Genomic DNA, 14,378 nt, shown 5'->3' with positions numbered 1-14,378 from the left:
CCTGCCCCTGCTAGCAAAATTGTCTCCTCTCCGATTTTGATTGTATACATAGAATAACAAACTAAATATTTTTATATCCCATATGAAGGCTTCTATCCATGTAACATCTCTTAAGGGGTTTTTCCATTCAAAATAATAGAAGGGTTCCATTAAGTAGATAAGTTGCAATCAAAATACATTCTTCCCAAAATTGAATAGGAAGATTTTCTTGAAAACTCGATGCTCAAGTTACATTCAAGATATGTCTATAATTTCGTTCTATTCTCCCATCTTACTAAGGAGTTCTAGTGCTGTAACACCTTATGTTTAATTTCAATAAATCATAATTTTGCAAATTCGGAATAAAATAAATTTCATTTCAAATAAGGTTCTTAATCCTTGATTTCATCAAATATTTTAAAATAAGGAAAGGGGTTGTGATTTCTATCAAATCACTACTACAGGACCCATTCAAATACATTAGTTTTAAATTAGAATCCTAGTCCTATAGCAGTTTCATTCGCCTCTTTCACTGAGTCCAGTGTTGATCGTCTTGATTACCTGAAAAATGAATGTAAGGGTGAGTACTCTACACTACCAAAACATACAATTAAGCATAGAGTCTCACCTCTAGCACATTTCCAATACATTAAACAAATACAAGCATAGGCAGCATTATCACATCCATAAGCACAATTTATGAACCCATGCATACTCACGCTAGCCACACTCACATCAACACTGTGATCACAGATTTACACCATGAATGATCGTCGGTTACCTCCGCCTCACGGATACCACGTGGGCAGTCACGGGTCGCTCAGCAAAGGTAATGGTTAGAAGTCTAGTTAGGAAGAGAGTGTGTGGCCTGTGGTGCACCCGTTCCACAGTCGATGTCACCATCACTCTCTCTTCCCCAAGGTATTTCTACCGTCTTCATCTCCCACACCCCTAGTGTATCGCTGAAACATTCACAACACATTACAACGGTGTTACACGCCTCAATCACACACATTTCAGTATACGGCACTAGGCCCATATTTGTTCAACGTTACGGCACTAGAGCCACATTTCATTTTCACAGCACACACAGCACATAGCCCACAATTCATTCAAGACACACGGCCCCTAACCTATTTTCATTCATATTACACGGCCCTTGAGCCCACATTTTCACAATGTTCATTCAGATATACACCCATGTATAAATGGCACAAGTGTCCACATCACATATCTCAGCAATATCCTATCCACTAACTCATCCACAACACAATATTCAGCAAATCACACATAAAGGAGTAGGATAGAGTCCCCCTTACCTTGGATTGAAGACCCACGCCCAAACTCAACCACGAAAATGCTCCCCACACGGCTTTCGGCCTAAACACATGGAAGAATTTCATTAGAACCCCGAAAATTACCAAGAACAAAGAAAGGGAAAGAAAAATGAAAACCTTAACCATTTAAAACTCACCTCCAAGCGTTCCCCACACAAATCTGACCCTCCCGAACGGCTTTAGAGGCAATTAATCGATGGAATAAGGTTTGGGAGAGAGAGAATCGAAGGGATTTCGAAGGGAGAGGGAGAAATTACTCTCTTGGAACCTAACCCCCTTTAAATCCTTTTCTGGTCGCGATACTCTTGCTATAGTGAGATATTTTTGCTGCAGCGAGGGACCTCACTGCAGCGACACGCCTTCTCGTTACAGTAAAAAAAATCAAAGAAAACTGCAATCTGCTTTCTGCAGAACCTCGCTACAGCGAGACTGCACCAAGAAATGCACCCCAAACTATCGCTTTGTCGTTACAGCGAGACGTCTTTCGCTACAGTGAGAAGGCGACAGTTCTGGTCCTTCCTCTCAGGGCCTTCTTGCTGCAGCGAGAACAGCCCAGTATCTCGTCCTGTACTTAGGCACTTAGCCTATTTCAGCCCAACCAAAAACATCATTTTCAAATAAATCAACACACATATGAATATATATATATATATATATATATATAATAATTAATATTACCAAAATTTGGAGCATTACAAGTGTAATATTTTTTAAAAATAAATCCATTTTCAAAAAAAAATATTTTAGCATGCAAGTAAATTCAATTCCATTATCACTTCTAAATACTTTTACTTGGGCATAAAATTGTCTTTCAATCATAGCAAAAAATTTCAAAGCATTTTTAAAAACTCCTTTTTATTAGCTAGTAAATATATTCATACACCACGAGAATAGTCATCCATATTTGTTAGAAAACAAAAAGCACCACATGTTGAAGAAACTCAATAAGGTTCCCCTATAAGTCACGATGGATTAATTCAAAAGTAAAACTAGTTTTATGTTCACTTAACAAAAAATTTTCTCCAGTTTATTTAACTTTAAAATATATATCATATACTTTATTATTATGCTATTATGTTCAACAATTTTAGGAATTAACCGAGTTACCTTTATAAAATGATTTCTCAACCACTTATGCCATAAATGCCATAAAAATTTCTTTTAAAAAAACTAGAGAGAATATTTCTTTTAGCTCAAGCAAAATTTTTTTGTTCAAGCGAGAATAGATCATATTTTTCCAACTATATTTTCACTCAAGCTAGAAATCTCTCGCTCAAGCAAAAATTCACAACAGAAAAGGGTAGCTCTCAGGCTTGTTTTTGCTCGAGCTAGACTAAAGCAAAAATACTCTCGCTTGAGCAAAAATATCAGTAGAAAAGTAGTGATTTTTGTCTGATTTTGTAGCTCAAGCGAGAAAAATGAGTATTTAAGTGATTATGAGTTTTTAAAATCCCATATCTCTAAGTAGGAAACCATTTTCCTCTTGATCCCAAGTAAGTTCCTTGGAGCTCAGTCTTTCAATCCCACTTTTATTTCTTTGTTTTCTCCTTTCTTAAAAGTACTTTTCTTCATAATATATAGGAAGAACTTAGTCTTTGGACAAAACCTCTAATTGAAATGTTGCATTTTCCTTTAGATATCGCGAAAAACAGAGTCTTATAGACCCATTTCAAGGTAAGGGGAGTTGATCCCAAACTCTAACTCTTATTTCTACATTTTTGGCTTAAAATTCAAATTCTTGCTTAAGATGGTAGATCTTTAATGTTTTCTTAACAATTACAATGTAAAAATGAATTTTTGAGTATGAAAAACCTATTATACGTTTTAAGAATGAGTTTTAAGAAGATTTTTATAAAAGTTTTATTCTATACATATGTATATGTGTTGAAAAAAAAATGATAAACCATAGGATAGATGACTTTTATAAAGACTGAGCGAGTGTGATCTCCTGCAATGTATTTTTAAACTGTACGATTAGGTTGAGTTTGAAAGTGTCTGACCTTCGGTGCATTATATTGATTTGTATAATGTGAAATTGATTGATGAAGAGTGTTTAATTGTTTTTAAATAATGAAATCTATTATTAGTGAAAAGTAATGAAAAGAATTAGTGTAAACTTGATTGCATGTGAAAGGAAATTATGAAAGAGAATTAAGGTAAATGATTGATTGATGATTTAATTGTACATGAATGACATAATATGGTGAATTTTATTATGAAGAGAAAGAAAAATAGTGAAAATTGTACTCAAATAAGAAAAGTAATGAAAAGAAATAGATGTGAATATTTAAAAAGTGACGAGGAAATATATGTCATGAAAAATTGACTAAAATGTGTATGAATAGTTACAGAAATACACTGTGAGTATAGAATATAGAGACAATTTGGAAAATCTGGGAGAAACATAGGGTGATGAATGACATTCGCTTGTATATACACAATCTATTGATTGTAAATACATCACATGGCCTCACACTCGTTTCCTAACTAGACTCCTGAATATACTTTTGCTAAGGGGCCCTTTTATTGTACACATTGTATCCGTGTGAAACTATCTATACTTATTAAAGACCTGAAAGGATCCTGGAGGCAATGATTGTGAATTATGAGATGTATGATTATAATAGATGAGTCATAATAGATTAATTAGTGTGATTATAATACAGGTATTATAATACATCGACAGTGTAATTATAATGCATGTATCGTAATTTATTAATTGATATGGTTATAACACACTTATTATAACATGCTGATCTATGAAATGAATGAAGTGGTACGGAGTCAAGGATGGAATGATTGAATTTAGTTACGTGTGAAATGTTATGTATTGATGTGATTGTTATAATGCTTGATCTGCTGTAGGTTTATTAATATAGTATATGAACTAGTACTATTTTGATATGTATTTTGTATTAAATAATGTTCTATGTATTACTTGATTCATTTATAAAATAAAGGATTTAGTTGGGTGAAGGATATTTACCCTTACCAAATCAATTTCCATGAAATGAAATTGAAGAATAAATGAAGGTGATCCGTTCTAGGATCATATCCTCATTGGAGTTACAGGGAAGACTGCTCTGTTAGGACTTAGATTAATATTGAAAATTATAATAACCCTATTTAAGTTTTCATTCAAAGTTGACAAGGATATGTAACCATTTTCATGTTAATTGTTCTAAATTTATAATATTTTGATAAGTTTTGTTATAAATAATATATAATTTGAAGTGTAATTGTAATTTTAATAGTTAGCTACTTTTAAATTGTAGTTTCCATTCAATTTTAGATAGAAATTTACTTTACCGAATTAAATAAATTGTCAGGATGTAAATTTTAAATTTACTTTATTTATAAATTTAAAATTTCAAAAACTATTTCTTGTAATATTTTGAATACCTTTGAGTTTTCATAAATTGAATAAAAGAAATATAAGTTCTACTTTTTTTTCAATTCTTTAATCTATAAATATAAAGCAATTCACTTCATTTTCATTCTTCATTACAGATTATTATCTCTATGGAATAAGAAAATAAGAATGTTACAAAATATACCAAAGTTTGCAACTATGCAGTAGTTAGTATAATTAGCCTAATGTTATTGACTTTTGAAACAACAATTCCATCACATATTTCTCCATTATTCATTGCATTTGCACGTAATGTTACTTCTCTTCCTCGCCTAACTCTTATGCATTGCACTGGTTTACCACATCCATTGCCTTTTGTCTTGTTCCTTGGTCAATCCCCCCACTAATTTAAATAGCCAATAATTTGGAAGCACTCTCTTGCTTTATAGCCTGCTTGAATACAATGGGAGTAGATTATTGATTTATCTTTCTCATCTCTTCTTTTGATTCTTTATCCACCCTCTCTTTTCTTCCTTATCTCTACTTATTGTTCTCATCCTTTCTTCTTGAATCAGAGTAGAATAAACTCTATTCATAGTTGTTATGGATTGATTGCTATGAGGTTGAATCTCACTATTCCATAAATCACATCATCTAATTCTATGAGGAATTAATGTACTCTTTCTTCTTCACTTTGTTTCTCAATTTTGGATGCAATATCACACTTGCACTTGTCACAACCACAGTTGGAATTTGCTCATAGTTAACTAACACTTCCCACAATGGTTTTAACTTTCCTTAATATATCATCATCATCATCCCTTCTTGTTTGCACCTTACCAAAGCAGATTTTAGCTGTTACATTCTAGGTTCATTTATAGTTGAAAATCTTTCTTTGATGTCATGCCACAAATCTTTGGTGTTTTCCATGTATGACAGTGTAGGTAAGAGGTTTGGTTTAATGGTGTTTAAGATCCATTAAACTAACATAGATTGCACTGTCCATCAATCCTCTATCTTAGACAAGTCATCTTTTCGTGCACTACCAATGTCCTACAAATCCTTACTTTCTTTACGCAAAGTGACATTTTCATCCCCCGTGCCCACTCTTGTAGTTCTTTTCTCGAAGTTTGATCTGAGTAATTAGGCTATCTAGATTGTGAGTGAAGTTTGATCTGAGTAATTAGGCTATCTAGATTGTGAGTGGAATTCAAATAATATTGTGATGAAGTTTGCTTTGCCACATTGGTCCTGCTCATGTTTGTGTTCATCTTTTTGAACTTTTCTTCTTCACAATTTTCTCTTTTTTGTTCTATCATTACTATTATTAAGTTTAATCCAAATCTGAAGGCTATGATAACAAAAGAATTTCTTTTGTAGTGTTCATTCCTTCTTGAAATGTATGAATATATACACCAATTTACATCTAGAATAATGAAGAAAAACCTCTAAAAACACAAACAAAATTATGATTTGATAAGCTAATTATACATATCAATATAAGCATAATAACTAGAAATAAAAGATATTTACAATTAAAAAATATACAATATGATTAAGTTTATCTTAATCATATATCTTATCCTAATATTTTTCAAGATTCTTAAAAAATTTCATTTGCTGATCATTTTTCTTCCTCGTTCTTCTTTAATACTATCAATACTTAAAATCACTTCACAAAAAACCACCATCTTCTTTCATCATTATCTTCTTTACTAACTTTTGTAATCACAATCTCATTTAGTTCTTTTTCTTGTTATTTTGATGTTTAAAAAAATGAAGTATAACAAACAAAATAAATGAATAACTAATATTTTAGGTATTTTTTTAAAAATAATTTAACTCTAACTTATTTTATAGAAAAAGTTATTTGCAAAAGTTTAAATTTTAAAGATTAATTAAAATAAATTTAAACTTTCAAGTGTTTATTTTTAAAATTGATAAAATTCAAAGATTAATTAAAATAAAATTAAACTCTATGGAGACCAAATTGTTAACCGGATAAAGTTTAAGAAAGAATTGTGAAGAAATTAAAGTATATATATACAAAGAAGGTAAAACCTAAATGACTAAATAAATTTAATAATGTAAATATTATTTAATTAATATGTTTAACGTGTTTATTTATTATTAAAAATTACTTGTATCCCATTTTTATAGATTAAAATATCATTAAAATTAGTTTATAATATTAAAAAAATATTATGTTATTGAGAATTATCAATTTTTAGAAAAAAATTATTTTAAAATTGTATTTATAATAATTTTAATTGATTGAGAATGATAAAATTTTCATACAAATAATATATTAAAATTAAATTCATACGAGAATAATGTTGAAACTTTAATTTTTAATGTTAAAGTGAATCAATTAAAATTCATAACAAATGTAACATATTAAGTTAATCATTATAAAAATTGACAGGTCATACTGTAAACAATATGAAAATACAAAATAAAAGTATGATGCAGATATAATAATGTAACAAAAAAAGAACTAATATTTATAAAACTGATTGACTACGACTATCATATTTTGCGGATGTGGGACAATTACAAGATGCCTTTGGAAACCCACAACTACAAGCCAACGGAGACGACAAAAGTGGCCATTATCAGACACGATCCTTAAATAATGAGCTGAGCCTGAGCAGTATCAATTCCCATCTCCAAATCCCAATGGAACTTCATCAACTCTGCAAGTCTTTCTTTCTAGGTTCTTTGACCTATTTATCTTGGACAAAACACACAAGTGACTCAATATGAGAATGTCTGCAATTAATGAAGGAGGTGATCGATGTAATTACATGATATAGTTCATTCGAGTATCAATGTCTACTTAAGAGTCTCCTAACCTCATCATCTAAGATCTACTTATTAATTAATTAAGAACTGAAATCTATAGTAAATTAAAACAACTTCTATGAATTGATTTTTTTATTTACGTATCGAATGATACTTGATTAAGCTAACTGGTAATTTTGAATATACATTTTTTATATTATTATATCTTATTTTAAATTTAATTCTCTAACTTTTATTTTTTATCTTATATTAGTTATATCCGATAAAAATATTGAAGCGTGGAAATTAGTAATCATTTTACTAAACTCGGTTTCTTTAATACTCATTTTTCTCTTTTTTATTCAATAATTGTTGAAATTAATTGAAGTATTTTTTTTATACACCAAATTGCGACTAATATATCAAACTTTTGCATAATTTCATTGATTAAAACGAGATAGAATTAAATCATTCTTCAAAACACGCTTTAGTTTAATAACAAAAGATTTATATTTTAATAAAGATTGATTGAAACTCTTACTCATTATTAGTATACAACTTTTTGTCCTAAAACTTTCTTGCATTCATGATTTATATACAAAGAATTAAATAATATAATTTTTGTGCGATTTAACAGTATTATAACAAAATTACCAACTGATGACACAAATAAAAGTTAAAAGACTAAATCAAACAAAAAATTAAAGAATAAATTTAAAACAAAAAAATAAAAAATGCAATCACTAATTTTACTTATTTTTAAATTGTAACCAATACAGGAAATAATTATTATTTATATGCATGGGACTAAACGTAGATTAAACGGCACCATAATCAATAAGATTATTTTTAATTTTAATAAAATTTCACTAATATTCTCTCTTTTCTATTTTCCACATATTTTTATAATTATTTAATAAGAAAAATACTATTGATTAACGTTAACTTCTTTTAGTATAATTTTGTTTAACGATACATAAACTATTAATATAGATAATATTAAATGTATACTAATAGATAATTTTATTGATATAAAAAATTAACATATATTATTAATATATTAAATGTTAATTAGTGTAATTTTATATTTTATATATATATATATATATATATATATATATATATGTATATGTATATGTATATGTGTGTGTGTAATTTAATTAGATGATCTGAACTACTCAATAGGGTTCAAAACGTTATAACGATTGACATCTAATTTGTTTACATCTTTACTTTGAGATTCATTAAATCAAGTGTGCCTGTGCTTCTAATATTTCATGCGTATTCATTACAAACATTACAATTAAGGATCACACATGTCTCAGCAGTTAAAAATCTTTTGCAATTATGTGCTTATATATATAACAAGGGTTCGCTATAGTACCTTGACCGTGTGTCACATGCGTCTAAACCATGTATATAATTAGCCAATGTCAATGTGTAAGATCTGTAATCCATTACTTGTTATTAATTACGTTATTAATATAAATACAATCTTAAGTATTGAAATGTTTTTACAAATACTCGTTCGTCAGCTTCAACCCCTTACTTACCATAATAATAACTTATTTTTGCTCATTACTATTTGTTTACGATGAAAATTATAATTGGTAAATAAATAAATTTAAAAATAATATAGAACTAAATTTTAGATCCTTTTAAATTCTTTTAAGTGTGTTAATGTGAGAATAAAATAACATTATGCAACAAGAAATTAAATAGAAGTAGAAAGATAACAAAGTAATATTGAATTGAATTGAATGTAAAATAATTACAAAAACAAACTGAAATAGAATAAAATTGCAAAAAGTAAATTGTAGAAATGTAAATATACGACTCTAAGCAAAGAATAACAAAGGACTATGAATTCTTTGGTAACCAGTATATGACTCAGTGCAGAATTTCAGTATGTAAAGAATTTGGGCGCAAGTATGTAATGCAAAAAGTCGTCCTCCATAATGTAAAGTTTGAAACTATTTATAGGCAAATGTATCTCAACCGTTCTCCTCCTTTGTAGGTTTCTTGATAACTGTCATTTTACACGTCCTTGTCTTCAACCACTGCTGCCCATTATCCATAATCGCTCGTGATCGTGCCTTCTCCATAATCGTTGTTGTCCATAATTGGTTCTTCGTGTCTCTAACCTTTAACTGGTGGTAATCGTTGATAACTGTTGTTTTGGTGATCACTTCAAATCTTATAGTTCTTCCAATACTTTTTTTCACTTTTCGAGTTCCATCCTGTTTCTTGGACTTAGAATAATTCCTTTGTCAATTTCTATTTTGACAAGTTTTAAGAAAAATTTGTAAGCTCCATCTCTTATCTCGTGGACTTAGAATAATTCTCCTTGTCAATTCTTTTTTCGACAAGTTTCAAAAAAAATTCGTAAGTTTCATTTTGTCTTGTTGACTTAGAACAATTTCCCTTGTTGATTCCTATTTCGACCAGTTTTTAGGAAAAATTCATCAGCTTCATCTTGTCTTGTGGACTTAGAATAATTTCTTTTATCGATTCCTGTTTCAACAAGTTTTTTGGAAAAATCCATGAGCTCTATCTTATCTCATGGACTTAAAATAATTTCTTTTGTCGATTCATGTTTCAACAAATTTTTTGAAAAAATCCATGAGCTCCATCTTATCTCGTAGATTTAGAATAATTTCTCATGTCAATTTCTTTTTTGACAAGTTTTGGATGTTTTGAAGGTTAAAAATTTCCAAAACTCCTCAAAAGGTGATCATCTTTTCAACAAAAATTAAGTTTCTTCTCATGACTTTTTAAAACTCCTCTAAATGTAACTTTCTTTTCGGCAAAGAATGAAGCTTTTCTGTCAGTCTTCATGAAAACGTGTCAGAGAGTAGTTTCTTGGACAAAATTTTAGGACTTAGAAATTTTCATATGTTCATGGTTATTGAGATGTAGAAACTTAGGGTTTGCTTTTATTTTAGTCGAAAAATTTGTTAAATACCACCAATTTTCATATTATATTTTTCTTCAGAAAAATGTAGTCTATTCCTTATCACGAAAGTTTGATAAGGACTTTTATAACTTAAAAAAAAAATTCCTAAATACTATTAAACTCATTAGAGTGAAACTAAATCACAAGATTACATTAATAAAAATGTTACAATATTTATTAATTGGTAAATTTATGTTTACTTTATAGTGATATAATTAAGAACACGGTTAGGTACGAGACATTTGGTCAAAGTCCCACTACTAGGAGTTGCAATTAGTTTTTGGATAATTAAGAATTAGCTAGGCATTGTTTTCCTCAAGAAAGGTACGCATATTTGTTTTTCTCACATGCTGCCCACAAGGCTTCGCCTTTGATTTTCTTTCTATATATTTGTTAACGTAATTGAAATAAAATTTAAAGGATGTGCATGGTAGCTCCAAACTTTGCAAAATTATCGAAGAAAATATTAACAATTAAATATGAATATACTAAAAAAGTGAACTTTTTTTAATAAAAGGAAGGGAAGACTGTGGAGCTTATCATTGACTTTATGGCTCAAATTGGTTTCACATGGGTGAGTAATGACATTCCTTAACGCCCTATTATTATATTAAAAGGTTATATATAAGTTAGACTTCGATAATAATATTCTAATAATTAAGCTACTAAAATTTCCTTGGAAGTTATCGCTTCCTCAAACGTATCATTCACACCCAGAGTGAAACGGATGAAAAGAAGAAAGATGAAGAAACCAGAAATAATAAAAAAATAAAAATACAATTATTACTAGTTAAAAAAAGACATTATATATATATATATATATATATATATATATATTTATAAAAAAGATATTTTTTTTATAGGTTTAACTGCAATAAGGAATTGCATTCAATCAGACCATTATATATATTCCAGTAAATGATAATTTTTAACTGACCATCTCTAATTATTTGTGTAATTAGGATTGTGTGCAATTGGACGTTATAATATAATATAATCAAACATCATAAATGAACCTTAATTATATTCCCGCAATACAAGAATATATAAAAGAATTAAAAAGCAAAAATAAATACGATGTTTATATTCTAAAAATTAGATTTTATTTCACTAAAGGACATTAAACTATGTTTGATTTTGGTAGACTGAAACAGTTTTTACTTTCAACGAAGATTAGCGTACACATGGTAAGATTCATAATTGTTTCAAATGAACGGTCTGGAGTACATAAAGAGAAAAACTTATTCTTATAAAATCTTTGATCTTGAACAAGAAGACCTGTTTTATAATATTATTAATAATTTTAATATGACACATAATTTTATTTATTTATATTTATTAAAAATTTACAAGTACTTTTTATTTTAATTTTTTTTACGTTGTGACATTTTTCTTAAATCTTATTTTTAATTATTTTTTCTTATATTAAAACGTTTTATTTTATTTCAAATCTCAGCCACTCATACTGTTAAAATTTTCATTTTTTACTTTCATTATCGCCAAATCTAAAATAAATATATTTGTATTTCTTCATATGAGTTATATATATATTGTAAATTTCATTTAAAATAAAAAACAATTGTACAACATATGAAATATTTATTAGTTTTTCCTTAAAAGATAAAAAGAATTTTCCATGCATTAGCTGATCAACATAGCGAAGGGGAAAATGAGAAATTTTTAACATAAAAATTTGAAGTTCATTTTCACAACATTAAATCATAAATAAATAATAAAAAAAAAAGGATCAGAACAGAAGCATGCTTCCTAAGCATGCAACCAAATGAAGAATGAATAGATTGGGCATAGCACCCACATAATTACTAATGATAAATACTTATAATCTATTCTAAAAGATCTTAGGTTCTAGGCTAATCATCGAAAAGGGCATGGAGCTCCTACCACCTGCAATGATAGTCAGTTGTGCAACTGATCAATTCATATGAACTTTTTTTCTTTCCTCCTGTGGGCTTATAAAAAATAATGAGAAAGAGTTGCAGATAAAAATACATATTTACGGATTCTATATATCTTAATAGATTGTGTGTGGAGTGTCTATTTGGGATTATTTTGCGATCAGTTCCTCGTTCATGTACAATCCCATTATTTGTTAGAAAGGTCACATGCACCAATTTTGGACTACACGGGGCTTATTCCTATATGTACTGGGCATAATATTAAATTTCTCTTTAACGTTGGCGAAATCAAAACAAAGCATAACTAATTTGATTAGGGAATAATCATGGAATGGGGTATCTAGGAGAACATGCTTATAATGGTCATTTGGATTTCTAATTATGCCACCCACTAATTTTATAATTATCTATCCTTCTCCTGTGTGCTAATTATTTTATTATTGCCTTCCTATTTTCTCCCATCATTAGAAACTCATTTCTTATCACCAAAACTCATTTAAATATTAAAAAAATTTAAAAACTGCATAATTTTTATCGACAAATATTAATAAACCCGCAATTTACGTAATAATATGCACTTTGTGGATGCTTGAACCCCTTTGAAAAGTCGCTGATCGATTTTGCTGCCCTTTCATTTCTCCTTTTCCCTTTCTGATAGATTACTACATTAGATTACTCAATTATGAGACCACTGCAGAAGATTATGAAAGAGACTGTGTGGAATGTGGATAAAGCTTCAAGTATAAAAAAAAAACATATTGGCACGTGTTTACATTCATTCGTAAAAGCGAGGGCATAGGTGGGAAAATATTAGAGAAATGGAGGGTGAAAATGAGAATTATGGGAACCGGGGTCTCTCTTATTTAAACCGTGGATTCACATCAAAACAAAACAAACCCACCAAAGCAAAAGAGAAAGGAAACACCTCGTTTCACCAAGCAACTGTTACTGTTCCTGCATGCCATCGTCTTTTCCTATCTCCCAACTTCCAACCTTAATTAGTTAAACCTTATTCACGTAACGATGAACCAATATAAGACGTCGTCTAAGGCGAAGAAGAAGCAAACGACAACGACACAAGAGGTCCAGCATACGGCATGGGGAGGAAGGTATCTTGGAGTAAGGAGGAGGCCATGGGGAAGGTATGCGGCAGAGATTCGAGACCCTTCCACAAAGGAGAGACATTGGTTGGGCACTTTCGACACCGCAGAGGAAGCTGCCCTCGCATACGACAGGGCAGCACGCTCCATGCGCGGGTCACGTGCCCGCACCAACTTTGTCTACGTGGACACTCCACCTGGCTCATCCGTCACCCCAATCCTCTCCCCCGACCAACAACCTCTCCCTCTTCCCCAACAACCCGACCCGGTTCAAACATTCGACCCGGTCGGCCTCCTCGGGATTGCGTCCGGTTCTTTCTCGTACGGTTATGGACACGGCGACCAATATAGTACCCAAGGTGCTCCTGCTGCAGCCAGCGTGGCAGGTTCCCATTTCAGCCAACAGGTGTTTCTCGATGATGATAATAATAATAATAATAACAATAATAATAGTAGTGGTAGCACGATAGAGCTTCCTCCTTTGCCACCGGATATTACCAGCTCTATGGGTTATGAGATGGAGCAGAATCAAGGGTTTTATAATAGCGGTTATTATTGGGAGCACAACGTTGAGGATAATTTTTACATGCATAGGAGTCCAGTGTTGAGCGAGATGGCATCAGTGTCAGAGAATATTAATGTGGCAGCAGAGCCTGAAGTTTTTTATTTCGGGAGCTCCTCTTATTTCTTCTGATACTATATATCTCTCGATTCAAGTCATGAGTTTAGGCAATGAATGCTGTGTGCTACTACTAGCTATAGTTTCGTGTGTGAGTTGGGTTGCTTGTTTTGTTGTTTTCGGAGAATAGACTTGGTTTTAGTTTGTGTCGTCGAATGTGGGTCTCAACCAGAGGTGGTTGTACGCGTTGGACGATGGAGAATGAGGAAAATGTCTTACTTTTAGGCCTGAGAAATTTGTCTTCGTGTGTTGAATATGTAAATCGTTACGTTGAG

At 30.4% G+C, this 14,378-nt stretch overlaps 1 protein-coding gene across 1 annotated transcript; it reads left to right on the top strand.

Moving 5' to 3' along the window:
• The first annotated feature begins 13,347 nt into the window (after positions 1 to 13,347).
• On the top strand, positions 13,348 to 14,118 carry LOC113862251 (ethylene-responsive transcription factor LEP-like). The gene has a single exon (XM_027495346.1). It carries the CDS (start codon positions 13,348 to 13,350, stop codon positions 14,116 to 14,118), a length of 771 nt encoding a protein of 256 aa, XP_027351147.1.
• The last annotated feature ends 260 nt before the right edge of the window (positions 14,119 to 14,378 follow it).

This window comes from Abrus precatorius, unplaced genomic scaffold (genome assembly GCF_003935025.1).
Source record: "Abrus precatorius isolate BTA unplaced genomic scaffold, Abrus_2018 Scaffold3, whole genome shotgun sequence".
NCBI lineage: Eukaryota > Viridiplantae > Streptophyta > Magnoliopsida > Fabales > Fabaceae > Abrus > Abrus precatorius.
The sequence above is the reverse complement of the archived record's forward strand: the minus strand, read 5'-3'. Positions and strand labels throughout refer to the sequence as shown.